General features: G+C 41.1%; 1 protein-coding gene across 1 annotated transcript in view; it reads left to right on the top strand.

Annotated features, from left to right (window-relative positions):
• Positions 1 to 14,092, top strand: part of LOC140727709 (importin subunit alpha-5) — a 62,181-nt gene that overhangs the window by 32,811 nt on the left and 15,278 nt on the right. Inside the window, exons 7-8 of the mRNA XM_073045389.1 lie at positions 1,818 to 1,906; positions 2,482 to 2,581. Of these exons, the coding sequence (XP_072901490.1) occupies positions 1,818 to 1,906; positions 2,482 to 2,581 (189 nt within the window). The remainder of the gene's footprint in view (positions 1 to 1,817; positions 1,907 to 2,481; positions 2,582 to 14,092) is intronic.

Genomic DNA, 14,092 nt, shown 5'->3' with positions numbered 1-14,092 from the left:
GCACAATAGGCATTCTTGATGGTGGTGTAGCACTGGTCTAGTGTGTTTCCTCTGATACTGAAAGTGATCTGTTGATGGTAGTTGCTTAGTGATTTTTTTTCAGAGTGGCCTGGTTAAAATCTCCCAAAACGAAGGTGAAGGCGTTGGGGTACACTGTTTCGTGCATGTTGATCCCATTACTCAGATCATCTAAAGTCTGTGTAACGCTTATGCGACAGGCTGGGATATGTCTAAGGGAAAAATTCCAGCCACTCTACAACCCCGCCTCCCATATACGCAGGTGCTATGGAAAACAAGTTAATGCAGCGTCGCACACACAATATCAAGCTCACACCAGATACAGTTATAGAATATACTTTAAAGATTTTACTAGAACTAAATGATTACTAACAATACAGTATATATGAAAGAAAAGAAAGTAAAAGGCGCCAAAACTTATCAGCGTTCAGTCAATCTAGTGCACATCGTTGGAGCTCAACCATTGAACCATTCGACCAACCTTCGCTTCAGCCGTTCTCCACGACCTCGCACCTGTGACCACCTGAAGTGGTCGACCGAGCAGTGTGACACACATCCACCTTCTTTGGTGTCTTCTTCCCTGCTCCCGAAAAGACCGCAAAACCCCAGCTCTCAGACCCACAAGAAAAAAATTACATCCAACCCCATTGGTTAACAAATGAATACAATCCCCGTTATCAGCAACCCTAAACCTAAACAGACTGCGAGAAACTTCGAGAATGCTCTGCCAGACAACACTCTCTCTCCAGTTAGCATAACAAAGAAGCAGTTTTACTTTTAACAAACAAAGAAGCCATTTTGATTAACATACGTAGTACACCTGCTTGACATTGGCCTGAGGTGGAATGTAAACTGCTTCCAAAATGACCCCAGAAAACTCCCATGGTGGGTAAAATGGACAGCACTTTACTGCTAGATATTCCAGGTCTGGTGAGCAGAATTGGGACAGCACTGATATATTTGTGCACCAAGAAGAGTTGATCATGAGGCGTACTCCTCCACCTTTGTTTTTGAGAGACTCTATAAATCTATCCTGACAGTGTATGGTAAACCCGTCGATCTGGATCCCTGTATACGGTACGATTCCATGAAACAAAGGACACACATGGTCCTAATATCCCTCTGGTTCAGCACCCTGGATCTGAGATCATTGATTTTATTCACCAAAGACTTCACGTTCAGCAGCAAGATAGTCGGTATAGGGAGTTTAAAACCCTGTTTCCTTAAGCACACTTGTAACCCTGATCTACACCTGAATTTCTTCCGAGGTGTTCTCCATGGGCACTAGTGACCACAATCGGTGTTGCTTCCGTCGGTTTTAAGCAGCGATAGTTTGTTTAAATGCATTAAGACATCTTTGTTGACTGTACTAACCTTAGAAGCTGTTGTGCTTTTTAGCTGTATCGGACTGAAATGGGAGTATTTAATTGTGTCCATTGAGAGTACTGCTGCTACTTGAGTCGCGCCTAGGCAACCTGGAAATATATAAAAATATACTAGGCATGGAAGTATATATAAATGGTTCAGTGACCTTTGAGGAGTGAACAGTGACAGTGGGATTATTTTGGTGATTGCTCTGAGGCTTCAATATAATTATATGGTCTAAAAATTCATTCTCGTGAATAGCGGTATAATCCTCTAGTCAATTACCAGTCATGATTATTCGATATTATAAGGCTTGTGCAGGCATCCATGAATAATGATTGAATACTTGTTATTCAGAATTGTACTATATGCTGTGTGAAGGAATTGGATTGCACACCAAGATGTCTTATGGCTCTTTATGTTTTCAATTGCAGGCTATCTGGGCACTAGGGAATATTGCAGGGGATAGCACCATGTGTAGAGATTATGTGCTAGATTGTAACATACTTCCTCCTCTCATTCAGTAAGTAATTTGAGTTTTTATGTGAAAATTTACAGCTGAATTAGAATTTTATTGCAAAGAGATATCAAATGTTTTTCAAGCTTTGAGAGAAACGTCTTTGTATTAAACTTTGAATTTTTCTTTCAGTTTTAATAAAACTTCCGTTTGCATGTGTGATGTAATTAGGACTTTTTTGTGCTTTTCTGGCTTCACCTTTTTAAGTGACTTAAGTATCTGTTAAATGTTTTACAGGGGCCTTTTTGACCAATAATAATTTGATGAATGTTAGTTTTAAGCATTTTGGTTGTCAACTAAGCCAGAGAATGTTGATGCTTTTTTTTGTCTCTGAGATGCTGCAATTGCAACTAGGCTGAGTTCTCTTGTCTGTCCTCACCTACTCTGCCACCCCCACTCCCATTGTCTACCGAAGCAGACAGGGAAACAAAGCAAATATTGCTTTTTAACAAAGCAAGCAGGTTGCTCGAGTGTATTTAATAAAAATGCTCAAATATTTGGCAATCTATGTTTATGAATGTAGGCTTCTTTGAGGTATTTCAATCTGTTAATCTGATTTATCTGTGTTCTTCAACATTCAGGTTGCTATCAAAACCCAACCGATTGACAATGACAAGGAATGCTGTCTGGGCACTATCAAACTTGTGCAGGGGGAAGAACCCTCCTCCAGATTTTTCAAAGGTGTGTCTCCTGTATTGTATCAAAACTAGTACTTTCAATCTTTTTTAAATATGTAGAATATGCAGTAGAAAATGTTTCCATTTCATAAATTGTGATGGTTGAAATTGTCGATATTTTATCCCAAGTAACTTTTCGAAACCAGCTTAGGAAATAATTCTAAAAGTACAGATGAGTCAAGACCACTTTACTACATCACCATCAAGAAGGCTTGCCAGGCCATCCCATACCACACTTTGGCAAGTTGGACCATCAGGCTGTAGAGACACCATTAGTGAGGATAAACAGGTATGATCAAGGGACATGGAGGAGTGCTTACAGAGCTGCTTTGAATCAGTAGATTAGAAGATATTCAGGGATTCATCTTTGGATATGAATGAAAATGCCTCAGTTATCACTTATCTTCATCAAGGTGTGTGGCTTCAAGAATATACTGGACATACCCAAACCCGAAACCCTGCATGAATCAGGAGATTCACAGTCCACTGAGGACTAGATGTCTGGTGTTCAAGACTGCTAATCCGGAACCCTACAAGAAGTCCAGGTACAATCTGTGGAAGGCTATCTTAAGAGCAAATCCCTGCAGCATCTGGTGACCCTGTGATATGTCTCAGGCAAATGTTGGGACATATTTCAATAGGGTGAACCCTTGCAAGGCATCAGGCCCCGATGATGTATTTGGCAGAGCACTGAAAACTGGCTGGAATGTTCAAGGACATCTTCAACCCATCACTGCTGCAGTTGAAGGTTCCTATCTTCTTCAAAAAGGCATCAATGATACCAGTGCCAAGAAGAGCAGGGTGAACTGCCTCAATGACAATCGCCTGGTAGTACTCATATCTACAGTGATTAACTGCTTTGAGAGGTTGGTCATGGCTGGAATTCCTACAAAATTCTTCAGAGTCTCGGTCCAAGAAGTCTACTCTTCATTCATTTCTAGGGATGTTGCCTGACCAACTGAGTTCCTCCAGCATTTTGTATGTGTTACTCTGGATTTCCAGCATCTGCAGAATCTCATGTGTTTAGAATTAACTTCTGTCTGAGCATGGACTTGACCCACTGCAATTTGCCTACCGCCACAGTAGGTCTACAGTGGATGCAATCTCATTGGCTCACCAGTCAGCCTTGGACTGCCTGGATAACAACAGTACTTAAACCATGTTGCTGTTTATTGATTACAGCTCAGTGTTCATTACTATCATCCCATCAACACTAATCCACAAGCTTTAGTACCTGAGCCTGTATACCTTCCTCTGCAACAGGATCCTTGACTTCCTTATTGGGTGATCACATTCAGTGTGGATTGAAAATGACGTGTCCTTATTGACAATTAATATGGGAGCACCTCAAGGATGCATACTTAGCCCGCTGTTCTGTTCTTTCTACATATAATTGTGTGGCTAGGCAGAGCTCATGAACACCTACAAATCTGCTGATTACACAACTCTTCACAGAATTTCTGATGATGAAGAGATTGGCTGGTTGAGTGGTGTCACAACAATAACCTGCACTAACGTCAGAAAGACCAAGTAACTGATTGAGAACTCCAAAAAGGGAACATTGGGAGAGCACACAGCAGTCCTCAAGGGGTCAACAGTGAACAAGGTGAGCATCTTCAAGATTCTGGGCATCAACATCTCAGAAGATCTATCCTGGGCCTCACATATACATGTATATTGATGCAATCCCAAAGAAAGCATGCCAGCAGCTATATTTCATTAGGAGTTTGAACAGATTTAGCATGGTCAACAGAGACCTTAGCAAATTTCTGTAGATGTGCTGTGGATAACCTTCTGAGTGGTTGCTATGGAGGCTCCAATGCACAGGATTGAAGATAGCTGCAGGGAGTCGTAGATTCAGTCAACTCGATCAAGGGCATTTGCCTCCCCACCATTGAGGACATCTTCAAAAGACGGTTCTCCAGGAGAATAGCATCCATCACCTTGAACCCTCTCCATCCAGGACATGATCTCTTCTCATCACTACCATCATGGAGGAGGTACAGGTGCCTGAATACTCACAATCAGCATTTTAGAAACAGCTTCATCCCTTGTGCCATTGGATTTCTGAATGGTCAATGAACACTACCTCACTATTTTGCTCTCTTTTTGCACTTTATATTTTTACATATTATTGTAAATTACATTTTTTTTTATATATCATCCTGTAGTGCTGCCACATAACAGCAAATTACATGACATGTCAGTGATAATAAACCTGATTCTGATATGGATATAGGGGTAATTTTCCAAAGAATGAAATGTGAAACAGATTATTGGTATAATGTTACCTATGTTACAGGGTAATGTATACTGGTTGATTCTGATATTTGTTTATGTGATGAATTGTTGAACCATATAAAACCATGGTTCATATGAACCATGAACTTAGAAATACAGTTGCAAGAAAAAGTTTGTGAACCCTTTGTGATTATCTGAGTTTCTGCAGTAGTTGCTCTTATGTGTTCTGATCTTTAGCTATGTCACAATAGACAAACACAATCTGTCTAGGCTAGTAACACACAAACAATTCTGCTTTTCATATCTTTATTGAACACATTGTTTAATCATTCACAGTCCAGGCTGGAAAACATATGTGAACCCTTGTATTTAATAACTAGTAGAATCTCCTTCAGCAGCAATAACCTCCACCAAATGTTTCCTATAATTGCTAATCAGACTTGCACAATGACGAGGAGGAATTTTAGACCATTCCTTCATACAAAACTGTATCAGTTCATCAATACTTCTGGGATACCTCGCATGAACAGCCTTCTTCAGGTCATGCCACAGCATCTCAATTAGGTCAAGGTCTGGAATCTGACTTGGACATTCCAAAACATGAATTTTCTTGTTTTTAAACCATTCTGTTGCTGATTTACTCTTGTTTTGGATCATTGTCTTGTTGCATCATCTAACTTCTATTTAACTTCAGGTGCTGGGCTGCTGTCCTGATATTCTCCTGTAAAACATCTTGATACAGTTTTAAATTCAATAGTCCCTCAACAATTGCAAGCAGTCTGGGCCCTGAGGCAGAAAAGAAGCCCCAAACCTTGACGCTCCTTCCACTATGCTTCACAGTTGGGATGAGGTGATGGTGTACAGTGCCCTTTTCCCTCCAGACGTAGTATGCATTTCTGCCAAAATGTTCAACTTTTGTCTCATCTTGCCTCAGAACGTTGTACCAGAAGCATTGTAGAACATCCAGGTAGTTTTTTGCAAACTTAAGATGCACAACAATGTTTTTTGAAGAGCAATAGTTTCCTCTGGTTTCTTTCCATGAGCACCATTCTTGTTCAGTGTTTTTCTTCTAGTGGACACGTGAGCAGAGACTTTAGCATATCCTTGAGAGTTCTGCAGGTCTTTTGCTGTTCCTTTTGAGTTCTTTTTCATCTCTTTCAGTACTGTACATTGTGTTCTTGGATGATCTTTGCAGGATACCCGCTCCCAGGGAGAGTAACAACAGTACTGAATTTCCTTCATTTGTACACAATTGTGGAGTGATGAACACCCAAGTCTTAAGAAATGCCTTTGTAGTCTTTTCCAGCTTCATGCATCTCTACAATTCTTCTTCTAAGGTCCTCTGAAAATTGTTTTGATTGAGGCAAGGTGCAAATAAGAAGATTGTTCTTGAGAAGAGGGGGCTCTGTCATGTGCGTCTTGTTTATAGGGCAGGGCATCACTCCAACCCAAAATCCAATCTTATCTTTTATTGGAACACCTGACTCCAAAATAGCTTTTGTAGAAGGCATTACTGCAGAGGTTCAGATACCTTTATAATCCTAGATTAGGATTGTTTAAACAGTATACTCAGTACTTTAAATGGTTAATGAAACAACAGTTTGGGATTCAGTGTGGCCAATGATTGATAGCTATAATTTTTAATGTTGCTAAATTGGAATGTCGAATTCGAAGATGAAATTTGAAATAGTTTAAAAGCAAAGGTTTTCAGATGGGTTGATGTTGCTGATATCCAGTAGGCAAGTAATGTGCAAACCCCATTTCCAGAAAAGTTGGGATATTTTCCAAAATGCAATAAAAACAAAAATCTGTGATATGTTAATTCACGTGAACCTTTATTTAACTGACAAAAGTACAAAGAAAAGATTTTCAATAGTTTTACTGACCAACTTAATTGTATTTTGTAAATATACACAAATTTAGAATTTGATGGCTGCAACACACTCAACAAAAGTTGGGACAGAGTTAAAATAAGATTGAAAAGTACACAGAATATTCAAGTAACACCGGTTTGGAAGACTCCACATTAAGCAGGCTAATTGGTAGCAGGTGAGGTATCATGACTGGGTATAAAAGTAGCGTCCATCAAAGGCTCAGTCTTTGCAAGCAAGGATGTGTCGTGGCTCACCCCTTTGTGCCAAAATTCATGAGAGAATTGTTAGTCAGCTCAAAAGGAACATTTCCCAATGCAAGATTGCAGAGAATTTAGGTCTTTCAACATCTACAGTACATAATATTGTGAAACGATTCAGAGAATTCAGAGACATCTCAGTGCGTAAAAGGCATGGTCAGAAACCACTGTTGAATGCGCGTGATCTTCGACCCCTCAGGCGGCACTGCCTAAGAAACCGTCATGCTACTGTGACAATTATAGCCACCTGCGCTCGGGAGTACTTCGGAAAACCATTGTCACTTAACACAGTCCATTGCTGTATCCAGAAATGCAACTTGAAACTATTACGCAAGGAGGAAGCCATACATCAATTCTATGTGGAAACACCGACGAGTTCTCTGGGCCCGAGCTCATCTCAGGTGGACCGAAAGACTGTGGAACTGTGTGCTGTGGTCAGATGAGTCCGCATTTCAGCTAGTTTTCGGAAAAAACGGGCATCAAGTTATCCGCGCCAAAGATGAAAACGACCATCCTGATTGTTATCAGCGAAAGGTGCAAAAGCCAGCATCTGTGATGGTATGGGGATGCATCAGTGCCCACGGCATGGGTGAGTTGCATGTATGTGAAGGTACCATTGACTCTGAGGCGTATATTAGAATTTTAGAGCGACATATGTTGCCATCAAGGCGATGTCTCTTCCCGGGACGTCCATGCTTATTTCATCAGGACAATGCCAGACCACATTCTGCACGGGCTACAACAGCGTGGCTTTGTAGACACAGAGTGCGTGTGCTTAACTGGCCTGCTGCCAGTCCAGATCTGTCTCCTATTGAAAATGTATGGCGCATCATTAAGAGGAGAATCAGACAATGGAGACCACGGACTGTTGAGCAGCTGAAGTCTTATATCAAGCAAGAATGGGCAAAATTTCCAATTGCAAATCTACTACAATTGGTATCCTCAGTTCCAAAACGATTAAAAAGTGTTATTAAAAGGAAAGGTGATGTAACACAATGGTAACCGTGCCTCTGTCCCAACTTTTGTTGAGTATGTTGCAGCATCAAATTCTAAATAGACAATAGACAGTAGGTGCAGGAGTAGGCCAATCAGCCCTTCTAGCCAGCACCGCCATTCACTGTGATCATGGCTGATCATACACAATCAGTGCCCCGTTCCTGCCCTCTCCCCATATCCCTTGACCCCACTATCTATAAGAGCTCTATCTAACTCTCTCTTGAATGCATCCAGAGACTTGGCCTCCACTGCCTTCTGGGGCAGAGCATTCCACATATTCACCACTCTCTGGGTGAAAAAGTTTTTCCACATCTCTTTTCTAAATGGCCTACCCCTTATTCTTAAACTGTGGCCTCTAGTTCTGGACTCACCCATCAGCGAGAACATGCTTCCTGCCTCCAGCATGTCCAATCCCTTAATAATCTTATATGTTTCAATCAGATCCCCTCTCATCCTTCTAAATTCCAGTGTATATAAGCCCAGTCACTCCAGTCTTTCAACATATGACAGTCCCGCTATTCCGGGAATTAACCTTGTGAACCTACGCTGCACTCCCTCAATAGCAAGAATGTCCTTCCTCAAATTTGGAGACCAAAACTGCACACAATACTCCAGGTGGGGTCTCACCAGGGCCCTGTACAACTGCAGAAGGACCTCTTTACTCCTATACTCAATTCCTCTTGTTATAAAAGCCAGCATGCCATTAGCTTTCTTCACTGCCTGCTGTACCTACATGCTTGCTTTCATTGACTGATGTACAAGAACACCTAAATCTCGTTGTACTTCCCCTTTCCCTAACTTGACTCCATTTAGATAGTAATCTGCCTTCCTGTTCTTGCCACCAAAATGGATAACCTCACATTTATCCACTTTAAACTGCATCTGCCATATATTTGCCCACTCACCCAACCTGTCCAAGTCACCCTGCATTCTCATAACATCCTCCTGACATTTCACACTACCACCCAGCTTTGTGTCATCAGCAAATTTGCTAATGTTACTTTTAATCCCTTCATCTAAATCATTAATGTATATTGTAAACAGCTGCGGTCCCAGCACGGAACCTTGCGGTACCCCACTGGTCACAGCCTGCCATTCCGAAAGGGACCCGTTAATCACTACTCTTTGTTTCCTGTCAGCCAGCCAATTTTCAATCCATGTCAGTACTCTGCCCCCAATACCATGTGCCCTAATTTTGCCCACTAATTTCCTATGTGGGACTTTATCAAAAGCTTTCTGGAAGTCCAGGTACGCTACATCCACTGGCTCTCCCTTGTCCATTTTCATAGTTACATCCTCAAAAAACTCCAGAAGATTAGTCAAGCATGATTTTCCCTTCATAAATCCATGCTGACTCGGACTGATCCTTCTACTGCTATCCAAATGTGTCGTAATTTCCTCTTTTATAATTGACTCCAGCATCTTTCCCACCACTGATGTCAGGCTAGCCAGTCTATAATTCCCTGTTTTCTCTCTCCCTCCTTTCTTGAAAAGTGGGACAACATTAGCCACCCTCCAATCAGCAGGAACTGTTCCTGAATCTACAGAACATTGGAAAATGATTACCAATGCGTCCACGATTTCTAGAGCCACCTCTTTAAGTACCCTGGGATGCAGACCATCAGGTCCCGGGGACTTATCAGCCTTCAGACTCAACAGTCTATCCAACACCGTTTCTTGCCTAATATAAATTTCCTTCAGTTCATCCTTTACCCTAGTTCCTTTGGCCACTGTTTCATCTGGGAGATTGTTTGTGTCTTCCATAGTGAAGATAGATCCAAACAACCTGTTCAACTTGTTCCCCGTAATAAATTCACCCGTTTCTGACTTCAATGGCCCAATTTTGGTCTTAACTATTTTTTTTCTATTCGCATACCTAAAGAAGCTTTTACTATCCTCCTTTATATTCTTGGCTAGTTTACCTTCGTACCTCTTTTTTTGGCATATTGCCTTTTTTGTTATCTTCTGTTGCTCTTTAAAAGCTTCCCAGTCCTCCAGTTTCCCACTCATCTTTGCTATGTTATACTTCTCTTTTATTTTTATACTGCCCTTTACTTCCCTCGTCAGCCACGGCCGCCCCTTACTCCCCTTAGGATCTTTCTTCCTCTTTGGAATGAACCGATCCTGCACCTTCTGCATTATTCCCAGAAATACCTGCCATTGTTATTCCACTGTCTTCCCTGCTAGGGTATTGTTCCATTGAACTTTGGTCAGCTCCTCCCTCATAGCTCCATAGTTCCCTTTGTTCAACTGTAATACTGACATATCTGATTTTCCCTTCTCCTTCTCAAATTGTAGGTTAAAACATATCATATTATGGTCACTACTGCCTAATGGTTCCTTTACCTCGAGGTCCCTGATCAAATCCGGTTCATTGCACAACACTAAATCTAGAATTGCCTTCTCCCTGGTAGGCTCCAGTACAAGCTGTTCTAAGAATCCATCTCGGAGGTACTCCACAAACTCCCTTTCTTGGGGTCCAGTACCATTCTGATTCTCCCAGTCTACCTGCATGTTGAAATCCCCCATGACAACTGTATCATTACCTTTGCGACATGCCAATTTTAACTCTTCATTCAACTTACACCCTACGTCCAGACTGCTGTTTGGGGGCCTGTAGATAACTCCCATTAGGGTCTTTCTACCCTTCGAATTTCTCAGTTCTGTCCATACTGACTCTACATCCCCTGATTCTATGTCCCCCCTCACAAGGGACTGAATATCATTCCTCACCAACAGAGCCACCCCACCCCCTCTGCCAGTCAGTCTGTCCTTTCGATAAGATGTATATCCTTGAATATTCAATTCCCAGGCCCTGTCCGCTTGTGTTTATTTACAAAATACAATTAAGTTGGTCAGTAAAACTATTGAAAATCTTTTCTTTGTACTTTTGTCAGTTAAATAAAGGTTCACGTGAATTAACATATCACAGATTTTTGTTTTTATTGCATTTTGGAAAATATCCCAACTTTTCTGGAAATGGGATTTGTAAATAGATCCTGTTTCTCCATACTCTTAAACTCTGATTTCATCACTGAGTGAAATCCAGAAGTTCACAATGGGAAATGGAAAGTAAAACATTTAGATGAGTCAGCAAAGAGTGAGGATGGGGAAAAGTGGTGATTTGAGAACCAAATGACTATCCTACTGAAGGAAGTCGGAGAAACCACTAAGAATAAAGTTCAAAACTAATACTCAAATTTTAACCAATAATCCAGAGATCTTGAATATCAAGAATATGAGACCTTTTTTTTGGCCAATATCAAAGTATAATTTACATACCGTAGTTAAATGAAGAAGAAAGAAAATGTGTGTTTTTTATGATAATGAATAAACATTTTACTACCGAGCAATGAAAGTTTTTTGACAATACTTATCAACTATTTTTGTAGAAAAATCATTGCCAAGTAACAAACTAAACTCAGTGACCACTTTATTAGGTACCTCCTGTATGTTTGTGGTCTTCTGATACTGTAGCCTATCCACTTCAAGATTCAATGTGTTATGCGTTCAGTCATGCTCTTCTGCACACCACTGCTGTAGTGCATACTTATTTGAGCTACTGTCATTTTCCTGTTAGCTTGAATCAGTCTGGCCATTCTCTCTGACTCATTAACAAGGACATTTTGTCTACAGAAGTGTGGCTCATTGGATTTTTTTTTTGTTTTTCACACCATTCTCTGAGACTTGTGTGTGAAAATCCCAGGAGATCAGAAGTTTCTAAGATAGTCAAACCTCCCCATCTGGCATCAACAATCATTCCACAGACAAAGATCACATTTCAAGATTGTTTAATGTCACTTCGTATACACAAGTGTAAGGAGAACAAAAGTTACTTCAGCACAAAACACAATACTTGATGATCACAGTAGTAATAAAAAAAATGCACAATACAGGTAGCCCCCGAGTTACGAACGTCCGACTTACAAACAACTCATACATACGAACCGAGGAAGGAGTATGCCGTCCGCCATTTTAAGTCGGATTGCGACACTGTCCATCATTTTAAGTTGTTGCCGTTGACACTGTGTTGAGTGTGTAACTTTGTATTTGACTTAAATTTTTCTTAGCAAGATTCGCCCTGATCCCGCACCCCCCCCACCTTTTCCGGTCGGCTGGTGGCGCAGTGAGATCAGTGCTGGGCTCGAGAACGGAGGTTCCTGAGTTCGATCCAGTGACAGACTGCTTCCTCGCGCGCTCTCCATCTGTGCCGGGTTGATGGCGAGCTTGCAACGCGACCTCGTAAAAAAAGCACTGCCATCTCCAGTTTAAATTCCCACATGGAATATTGTGGAGGATCAAATACCCAAACTCAGCACAGCCCCCACTTGTCCCATTTAACCTGTCTCAGTACGGTGGACTTTAGGACCCGAGGAATTCAGTGTGGTGGTTCTTAAGACACAGCGGAGCTTGGGACCCGCCGCCCGCAATGTTTCTGTTCCGTTGACGGGAAGCAATCACGATTGAAAATAAAGTGAAAATAATAAAGCGTTTGGAAAGAGGTGAAATGTCATCGGTAATTGGAAAAGCGTTAAGCTACAGTCGGTCAACGATTGGAACAATTTTAAAGGATAAAGTGAGAATAACGGAGCATGTGAAAGGCCCTGCCCCGATGAAAGCTACAATTATTACTAAGCAACGCAGTGGTTTAATTATTGGAATACATACATAAAACAGTGTTTTATATGCGTAGAAAGCTAAAATATAAACTAAGACAAACGTTTGACTAACTGATGCTTAAATATTACCGGATGTACTTGTTCCGACTCGCGTACAAACCCGACTTAAAGACAGACTCAGGAACGGAACTCATTCGTAACCCAGGGACTGCCTGTATATGTAAATGCAGTGCCTATAAAAAGTATGCCCCCTCCTCCTCCAGAATTTTTCATGTTTTATTGTTTTAACGAAATTGAGTCACAGTGGATTTAATTTGGCTTTTTTGACACTGATCAACAGAAAAGCCTCTTTCATGTCAAAGTGAAAACAAATTTCTACAAATTGTTCTGAATTTATTACAATTACTAAACTCAAGTATTCACACCCCCTCAAATCAGTACTTAGTAGATGCACCTTTGGTAGCAATAATAGCCTTGTGTCTGTGTGGATAGGTCTCTATCAACTTTGCACATCTGGACACTGCAATTTTTCCCCATTCTTCTTTACAAACCTGCTCAACTCTGTCAGATTGTGTGGGGATCGTGTATGAACTGCCTTTTTCAGTCCAGTTACAAATTCTCAATTGGATTGAGGTCTGGACTCTGTCTTGGCTACTCCAGGACATTAACTTTGTTGTTTTTAAGCCATTCCTGTATGGCTTTGGCTTCATGCTTGGGATCATTGTCTTGCTGGAAAACAAATCTCCAAAGTCACAGTTCTTTTACAAGTGTTACGTACACGCAACCCTGTAAAAGTATCAACAGCAATAGGACACACCCAGAGTCTGGTTTTGCTGTTAACAAATCACTATTTTATTAGACACTATGTAATATAGTAACTTAAACCAGGTAAATCAAGAGTTAACGGTGTTATGCATATATAGGTGTAAATAAAGTTCCCAAACTTATGCAAGCTCAGGTGGCAAGAGTTACAGTCTTATGATAGTATGTAAAAAAAGTTCAGTTTAAATGCATGGGATTGAAGTGAGAGAGAGAGAGATACTTGTAATCTGAATGAACAGGTGTCGTTGATCCTCCTTGATGTCCTCCAAATCTTCCAAGTCAGCCAAACGTGACCAACTTAAGAGCGCCATCTTCAAGTGATAGTCTACCAACCCAGGCCACGGTTAGACATACTGGTAGATTCCATAGGGTTGCTCTTTACACGCACTAATAGTCACAGATCGTTTCCTCTTATCGATCCTCAGCCCCACCCTTTGTGGGTACTTAAAAGTTCAGTGGCAGTTTTCGCCACCAGCCTTCGTGCATGTGTCCTGTGAAACAAGCAGTGATGTTTGTTTAAATAATCATTGAGCTGAACACCAGCTGTCCATCATGTAGCCTTTCTCTCTCTCTCTCACTCGCTCGCTCGCTCTCACACACACACACACACTCCTTAAAGGTACAGTCCTTATTGAGTAAAAATTAAGATTCCATTACACAAGACTGCACAGATTTTCCTCCAGGACTTCCCTATATGTTGTTGCAT

Source organism: Hemitrygon akajei, chromosome 5, assembly GCF_048418815.1.
Source record: "Hemitrygon akajei chromosome 5, sHemAka1.3, whole genome shotgun sequence".
Lineage (NCBI taxonomy): Eukaryota > Metazoa > Chordata > Chondrichthyes > Myliobatiformes > Dasyatidae > Hemitrygon > Hemitrygon akajei.
Note: the sequence above shows the minus strand (reverse complement) of the source record. Positions and strands in the feature narration are given on the sequence as shown.